A 7,773-nucleotide genomic window follows, 5' to 3' on the forward strand; every position below is an offset into this window, starting at 1 on the left:
TCGCTCGGCCCATGCTTCGAGTGGTGGCTGCGCACCATCGAAGAAGAGAAGCGCGTCGAGGCCGCCCAGACGTCGGCGATGAAGCTCATGCGGCGCGCGGTGCGCCGCTGGTCGCTCGACCGGCTGTCCCGGGGCTTCGGGCGCTGGGCGGCCGCGGCCGCGCGGCTCGAGGCCGGCGACCGCGACGCCGCGGCGGCCCTGCGCATGGCGCGGCGCGTCGTCGGCCGCTTCGCGTCCCGGGGCGCCGCGCGGGGCTTCCGGACCTGGGCCGCGCACGCGGCCGCGCGGCGCCGGGGCGCCGGCGGCGAGGCCGCGGCCGCGCGGCTCCTCGCCGCGGCGGCGGCGCGCTGGCTCGGCGCGGCGCTCCGGAAGGCCTGGAACTCCTGGGCGGGCCTCGCGCGGGCCGCGGCCGCGGCCGCGGCGCTCGACGCGGCCGGGGCCCGGGCCGCGCGCGACCACGCCGCGGCGCTCGAATCGGCGCTCCGCGGCCGCGAGGCGGAGCTCCACGGCGCCCACGACCCGCACCTGGGCCGCCTGCTGGTCGCGCACGCGTCGGAGCTCGCGAGCGCCGGGGAGCTGCTCGCGCTCGAGAAGGACCGCGAGCGCGACGCGGCGCTCGCGGCCGAGCTCCGCGCGCGCGACGACGAGCGCGCCGTGGCCCTCGAGCGGCTCCAGAAGGAGCTCACGGAGCGCTACGTCGCGGCGCTCGGCGAGCAGGAGGCCGCGAGCCGCGAGGTCCAGGCGCGGCTCGCGCGGGACCACGAGGCGCGCGAGGCCGCCTGGGACGACGCGCGCGCGGACCTGGAGGCGCGGCTCGCCGCGGCGCGGGGCGCCGCGGACGACCGCGCGCGCGAGGCCGCCGCGGCGGCCGCGCGCGACGTCGAGCGGCGCCGCGACGCGGACCTGGAGGCGAAGCTCGCGCGGCTCCGCGAGAAGCACGCCGCGGAGCTCGACGCGGCGACGGAGCGCCTCGACATCGACAAGGACCGCGACCACGCGCGGGCCTTGGCCGCCGCGCTCCGGGACCGCGACGACGCGCACGCGGCGCGGCTCGCGGGCCGCGAGCGCGAGCTCGAGCAGGGCACGAAGCGCGCGCTCGCCGCGCTCCGGGCCGAGCTCGCGGCGAAGCATGCCGAGCACTCCGCGGACGCCGCGCGGGCCTTCAAGGAGCGCACGGCGCAGCTCGAGGCGCGCCACGACGGCGCGCTCGCGTCCGCGAGGGCGTCCGCGGACGCGGCCAAGGCCGCGGCGCTCGACGCGCAGCGGGAGCGCCTCGCGGCGCTCCGCGGCGGCGCCGTGCGCGACGCCGTCGCGCGGGCCGAGGCCGCGGCGGACCGCGAGCGCGCGGACGCGCTCGCGGCGCTCGCCGCGCGCCTCGGGGCCGGCGCGGGCCGCGTCCATGAGGCGCTATCTGGCGCGGTGGCGCGCGGGGCGCCTCGCGCGCGCCCTCGAGGCCTGGGCGGCCGGGGCGCGGGCCGCGGCGGCGCGCGAGGCCGCCGCGCGGCGCTGCGCGGCGCGGTGGACGCGGCTCGCGGCCGCGCGCGGCTTCCGGGCCTGGAAGGCCGCGGCGGCGGCCGCCGCGGGCGGCGCGCGGGGCGCGCGGGCCCTGCGGCGCTGGCGCGCCGCCGTCGACCGGCGGGGCGTCCTCGCGGCCTGGGCCGCGTGGCGCGGCGCGTGCCTCGTCGACGGCAGGGCCGTGAAGCGCCTCGAGGAGCGGCACGCGGCCGCGCTCGAGTCGACGATGGCCGAGTACGAGGACCTCATGCAGGCGGCGCTCGCGGCGGCGTCCGAGGACCACGCCGCGGCGCTGAAGCGCGAGAAGCGGGCGAGCGCGGCGCGCGAGGCCGCCGCGGCGAAACGACAGGGCGACGAGGCCGCGCGGCGCGGCGCCGCGGAGGTGTCGTTCCTCGAGAGGAGCCACGGCGCGACGGTGCGGGGCCTGCGGCTCCGCGCGGCCGTGGGCTTCTTGCCGCGGCGGGGCCTCCAGTCCGCTTTCCGGCGCTGGGCCGCGGCCGCGCGGCCCGCGCTCGCGGCGCCGCCGCTAAGAGGCTCGCGGCTCCTGCCGCTCGTCGTCCGCCGCGCGCTGGGCCGGTTGCTGCACAAGACGCTCGCCGAGGCCTTCGGGGCCTGGCTCGCCGCCGACGCCGCGGCGAAGGGCGCGCTCGCGGCCGTGGGGACCGCGTCTCAGCGCCTCGCGCGGAAGCTGCGCCACTGGTCGCGGCGGGCGCTCGCGACGGGCTTCCGCACGTGGCGGGCCAACGCGGCCATCCGGCGGGGCAAGCTCGAGGTCGCCTTCACGCGGCTCCTGGCGGCCGTGCGCCGCTGGAGCCGCGGCGCGGTCAAGGGCGCGTTCATCAAGTGGCGGGCGCGCGCGGACGACCGCGACCGCGGCGCGAAGATCCTCTTCGGCACGCTCCACCGCTTCGTGACGGCGTCGCTGCTCAGCGCGTTCCGCCAGTGGCACGACCACTTCCTGTTCATGACGGCGCTGCACCGCGCGCTCGCGGGCACGCTCATGCGCAACAAGCGGAAGATGCTCGAGCTCCAGCGCGCGGCCCAGGGCGCGAACGGCGGCGGCGCCGCGCCGCGCCGCGACGGCCGCAACGGCGGGACCCACGACCGCGACGCGCCCGCGGCGGGCTCGACGGCCGAGCGCCGCGCGGTCGCCAAGGCCAAGGCGCTGAGCCTCCTGCTCCAGAAGCGCGAGCTCGACGCGCACCGCGCCATCGACGAGCTCCAGCGCGAGAACGATTTGCTGCGCGCGCGGCTCTCCGGCGACGCGTCGTCGCGCGACCGGTCGGACTCGGACGCGTCGTCGCTGCCGCCGCCGCCGCCGCGGGCCGCCGCGCCGCCGTCGCCGCACCTGCGCCGCGTGCTCAGCGACGCGCCGGACGTCGTCCAGGACCTCCCGGACGACTTCGGCGGCCGCGTCGGCGCCGGCGTCCGCGGCGCGCTCGCGGCCGTCCACGCGCGCGCCGAGGGCCGCCTCGCGGTGATCCCCGACGGCGACCGGCCGCCGCCGCCGCCGCCGCCGCCGGCGACGCGGGCCATCAGCCCCTACCGGCCGCGGCCGCCGCCGGCGCCCGTCCCGGACGAGACCTACGCGCCGCCGCGGCCCCTCGTCGTCCCGCGGCCCGTCGCGGCGCCCGCCGCGCCCGCGGCGGCGGCCGAGGCCGCGTTCTACCGCGCGCGGCTCGAGGCGGAGCGCGCGGACCACGCCCAGGCCGCCGCGCTCGCGGAGGAGAAGCTCGCCAAGGCCGTCGCGCGCCGCGCGCCGCGGCGCCGCGGCGGCCTCGAGCTGTCGTTCCTCGCCATCGGGGCCGTCGGATGGGCCATCCTCGCCTTCCACACCATGCGGGCCTGGCTCACGGACGAGCAGGCCTACCTCTACGAGCGCGACCTCTACCGGGTCGTGCAGTAGTCGGGAAAGACAAAAAAAAACAACGAAGAAGACGCGACGCTCGGTAGCTCCCCCTCTGCCGGGCCGCCGGCGTCTTCCGAGGAAGAAACAAGAGATGAAAGAAGAGATGAACAAGAGAACCGCTCCTGCTGCGATCGAGACGCCCCGTCTCGAGACGCGCGCGGAGCCCGGAGGCGACGCGGCCGGTAGCTCCCCCTCTGCCGGCCGCCGTCGTCGTCCGAGAAAAACACACAAGAGATGACAAGCGAACGCTCCTGCTGCGATCGAGACGCCCCGTCTCGAGACGCGCGCGGAGCCCGGAGGCGACGCGGCCGGTAGCTCCCCCTCTGCCCGCCGCCGTCGCCTCCCCCCAGCGCCGACGAAGATCTCGTCGGCGCGAACCCAAAAAAACAATCGCGATCCTGCTGCGATCGCCCCGCGAGGGCGAGACGCGCGGATCCAGCGCCGGCGCCGCTCTCGGCGCCGGCGCCGGGCTCACGCCCGAAACCAAGCACGTTGTGAAACGAGACACCCGCGGCGACGCGCCTCAGATGACCACCTCTCGAGCGCGCGACCGCCGCCAGACCACGTCCGCAGTTCCCCCAATTCCGACTAACTGCGTTGTGAATCGTAAAGGGTGATCGGTCTAGATGCTAGTAGCGGGAAGTTCTTTTACGTCCGCGGGCGCTCAGTCGGCGAAGGGCAGCTCGCTGAAGAGGCGGCGGCTCTCACCAGCGGGTGTGTTGTGCAACCAAAGCTCCGCCTCGGAAATGCTCTTGCGTTGGCAGAACTCGCGGCAGCATTCAGTCAGGCATTCTCGCAGCATCTCCTCAAAGTGCGCGTTTTTCGCGAACGTCAACTGCTCGTAGCGCTGGCACGCGTAGGTGACGAACTCGGTCTGTAAATCGCTCAGCCGCCCGTCGCACTTCTCGCCAATGACTTCGATGAGCGACTTCTTGAAGACCACCGCGATCGCTTTGCTATCGGCGGCCCGCGCCTTCGCCGCCGCTTCCTTTGAACGCCGCGTCATCTGGAACCGGCGGTCCATCGGCGCGAAAAGCCCGGGATGATTCGTCTTGAGCTCGCGACTCCACTCGCCGAACGTGGGGGCGACCGCGTCCGGGCCGGGGGGCAGGGGCCGCGTGCCGGGCCGAAGCGCGACGCCGGACATCTTCAGGCTCGGCGGCGGCATTGGTTTTCCCCCATTCTTCAGAAAGCTAGACGCATCCCATTCGACGGTCGAAGCCACAGAAATATCGTCCGAATCGGACTGAGTCTCGCCGACGGACTCCGATTCCCGCCCGGCGCGCGACGGCTCGAGCCCGGGCGCGGCCGCGGGCGACGGCTCGAGCCAGGGCGCGATCGTGGGCGCGCTTGGTCCGAGGAGACGAACGAGAAAGCGCCGCTCGAGCCCCGCGAGCTCGCGGCTCCGCCGCTCCACGTCCTCGGGCGTGCGCCGGTCCATGTCCGCCTGACGCCGCCGGAAGACCAGCCCGGCGATACCGTCCCCGGCGCCATCGAAACGTCCGTTGATCCGATTCAGGTCGGAATTGAGCAGCCTCGACAAGAACGTCCGCAGCGTCGTGCCGTCAGAGAGAGGGAGAAGGCCGAGTTTGAATTCGTCGATGAGGCGGTTCGCGTACGCGACCTCCTCGGCGGACCAGGACTCGTTGCTCGCACGTAGCCCGCGCCTTAAGAACATGATTAATCGTGTCGCGACGATAGATTGCAGCGGGGTCTCGACCGGCGCCGACAATTTGACGGTGACAGTTGCGCCTGAGGCAATTTTTGAGAAGCGAGCGAGCGTCGAAGTCGAAAGACTCCCCCCTCCCTTCGAGCGAGCGCGTAGCAGAGCCCCCCCCGACACGACGACGAGGCCCGAGCGGTCCCTTACCGGTGGCGCGAGTTCGCGGCCTCCATGGCCTTCTCGTAGGCCTCGTTGATGCGCGCCATGGCCGCGGTCGCGCCCGGCGAGTCGTTGCGGTCCGGGTGGAACTTGAGGGCGAGCTTGGCGTAGGCCTTCTTGACGACGCCCGGCGGCGCGTCGGACGCGACGCCGAGGACCGCGTGGTGCGACGCCTTGGCCGCGACGCCCGCGGACGACGACGCGGGCCGCGCGCGGGGCTTGGGCTTGTCGTCGCGGCGGCGCCAGGACGACGCGGCGGGCGGCGGCGGCGCGCCGCGCGCCCTGCCGAAGAAGGCGTCGGCGTGGGGCGCGCGCGCGGACGACGACGACGACGCCGACGGCCGCGGGTGCGCGTAGGACTGGCGCGGCGGCGGCGGCGGCGCCGCGGGCCGCGGCGCGGCGGGCGGGCGGCGGCCGTGGAAGGCCGAGGCGCCCGGCCGCGCGCGCGCGGCCGCGGCCGCGCGGGCCCGGTCGTCGAGCGCGTCCTGGGTCGCGCGGCGCTCGCGCTTCGCGTCGGCGACGTCGGCCGCGGACGCGGCGCGGCTGCCCGCGGCGCCGCGGACGTAGTGGTCGAAGTCCTTGACGGCGCCCGGGAGGTCGTCGGAGCGGCTCCGCGCGCGCGCGCGGCGGAGCCGCGCGCGGAGGTAGCCCGGCCGCAGCCGCAGCGCCTTGGAGCAGTGGTCCGCGGCCTCGGCGCCGCGGTCGAGGACGAGCGCGCACGCGGCGACGTTGCAGTGGATCGCGGCCCTCAACCCGTCGAGCTCGTCGAACGCGTCCAGGCGCAGCGCGTCCTTGTACATGGCCGCGGCCGCGCGGTAGTGGCCCCGCGCGTAGGCGTCGTCGGCGCGGACCTTGGCCCGCCGCGTCTTCGTCGCGCGGTTCAGCTCGAGCTCGCAGCGCGTGCGCGCGCGCCGCTCCTCCGGCGACGGGCCCCGGGTGACGTCGGCCGCGGCGACGGCGGCGAGCGCCGCGTCCGCGAGCGACTTGGCGCCGTCGCACGCGGCGTCGGGCGCCTCGGCGCACCGCAGCGTCCAGACCCAGAGCTCCGCCAGGCTCCGCTCCTCGGCCTCGCCGCCGAGCGACTCGTCGAGCGGCGACGCGCGCGCGAGCGCGAGGGCGACGCGCGCCGCGCGGCCGCGGTCGTCCTCGGCGCCGCCCTTGGGCCGCGCGGCCGTCGTCGCGCAGGTCTCGCAGAACTCGGCGCACTCGCGCCACTTGTCGAGGCGGTGGAGCGCCGACGCCTTGGCGAGGCGCGCGTCGCGGCTCAGCGGCGCGCGGAGCAGCGCGTCCTCCGCGGCCTTCAAGGCCCTGTCGCAGTCGGCGTCGTAGGCCGCGCGCCGCGCGTCGCGGCGCTTCTTCGCGGCGGAGCCGTGGCGCCGCGGCTCGTCGGGCGTCGTCGGCGACTCGTCGCCCTTGCCCGGGAAGAGCGCGGGCCCCGCGTTCTCGTCGTTCGCCGCGCCGGCCTCGCGCGCCTTCTGCCGCGCGCCGTCGAGCGCCGCGCCGCAGCGCCGCAGGGCGTCCTTGTAGCGCTCCACGTCCACGAGGCCCGCGTCGGCGGTCTGGAGCGCGTTGAGGGCGTCGTGGGGCGCCGCGGAGCCGCGGAGCCGCGCGTCGTCGACGAGGCGCTTCGCGGCGTCGCGCGCGCGCTCGAAGGACCGCGACGCCGCCTTGGGCAGGCCGAGCGCGAGCCGGAGCCGCGCGGACCGGTTGTGGACCTTGGCCAGCGTCGGCTCGAGCTCGACGGCGGCGTCGCAGTCCTCGAGCGCCTCCTCGTGCTTGCCGAGCATCGTCAAAGCCGCGCCCCGGTTGCCCAGCGCCTTCGCCGCGAGCGCCCAGCCGGGCACCGCGAGCTTCAGGGCGACGCCGTAGGACCGCGTCGCGCCGTCGTAGTCGCCGCCCTCGTACTCGCGGCCCGCGCGCTCGTACCACTCGAGCGCGCCCGGGTCCTTGGGCGCGTCGACCCTGGACCGGCGGCGCTCGCGCTTCTTCTTCGCGGACGCGGGCTTCCGGTCGGGCGACTGCGTCCCGACGGTGAACGTGGGGCCCTCGGAGAACGTGGGGCCCCCGTCCTCGTCCATGGGCGCGTCCTCGGGCGGCAGCACGCTCTGGGGCTCGGCGGCGTCCGACAGGGCTGACTGGGGCGCGGGCGACCGCGCGTTCTTCGTCGCCTTCCGCGGCGCGGGCGGCGCGGGCGGCGGCGCGCCGACCGCGAAGACGCCCGGCACGGCCGCGGGCGGCGGCGGCACGGCCGGTGGCGGCGGCGGCGGCTCGTCGTCGACGTCCATGGACGCGAAGTCGAGCCGGCGCGCCGCGTCGGGCCGCGGCGGCGCTTTCGGCGGCGCGGTCGTGCCGATGTGGAAGCCGCCGAGGTCGGGCGCCTCGAACGCGGGCGCGGGCGCCGCGCGCGCGGCGAAGGGCGGCGGGCTCGGGCCGCCGGCCTTGCGCCCGCGCGCCGTCGCCTTCTTCT

At 76.9% G+C, this 7,773-nt stretch overlaps 1 protein-coding gene across 1 annotated transcript in view; it reads right to left on the minus strand.

The window, feature by feature from the left end:
* Window positions 1-5,290: 5,290 nt before the first annotated feature.
* Window positions 5,291-7,773, minus strand: part of AURANDRAFT_61772 (hypothetical protein) — a gene marked incomplete at both ends in the record, with an annotated part of 2,979 nt that continues 496 nt past the window's right edge. The window contains one exon of the mRNA XM_009035700.1: window positions 5,291-7,684. Coding sequence (XP_009033948.1) covers window positions 5,291-7,684 — 2,394 coding nt within the window. The remainder of the gene's footprint in view (window positions 7,685-7,773) is intronic.

The sequence above is a fragment of the Aureococcus anophagefferens genome (assembly GCF_000186865.1).
Source record: "Aureococcus anophagefferens unplaced genomic scaffold AURANscaffold_3, whole genome shotgun sequence".
In the NCBI taxonomy this organism is placed as follows: domain Eukaryota; class Pelagophyceae; order Pelagomonadales; family Pelagomonadaceae; genus Aureococcus; species Aureococcus anophagefferens.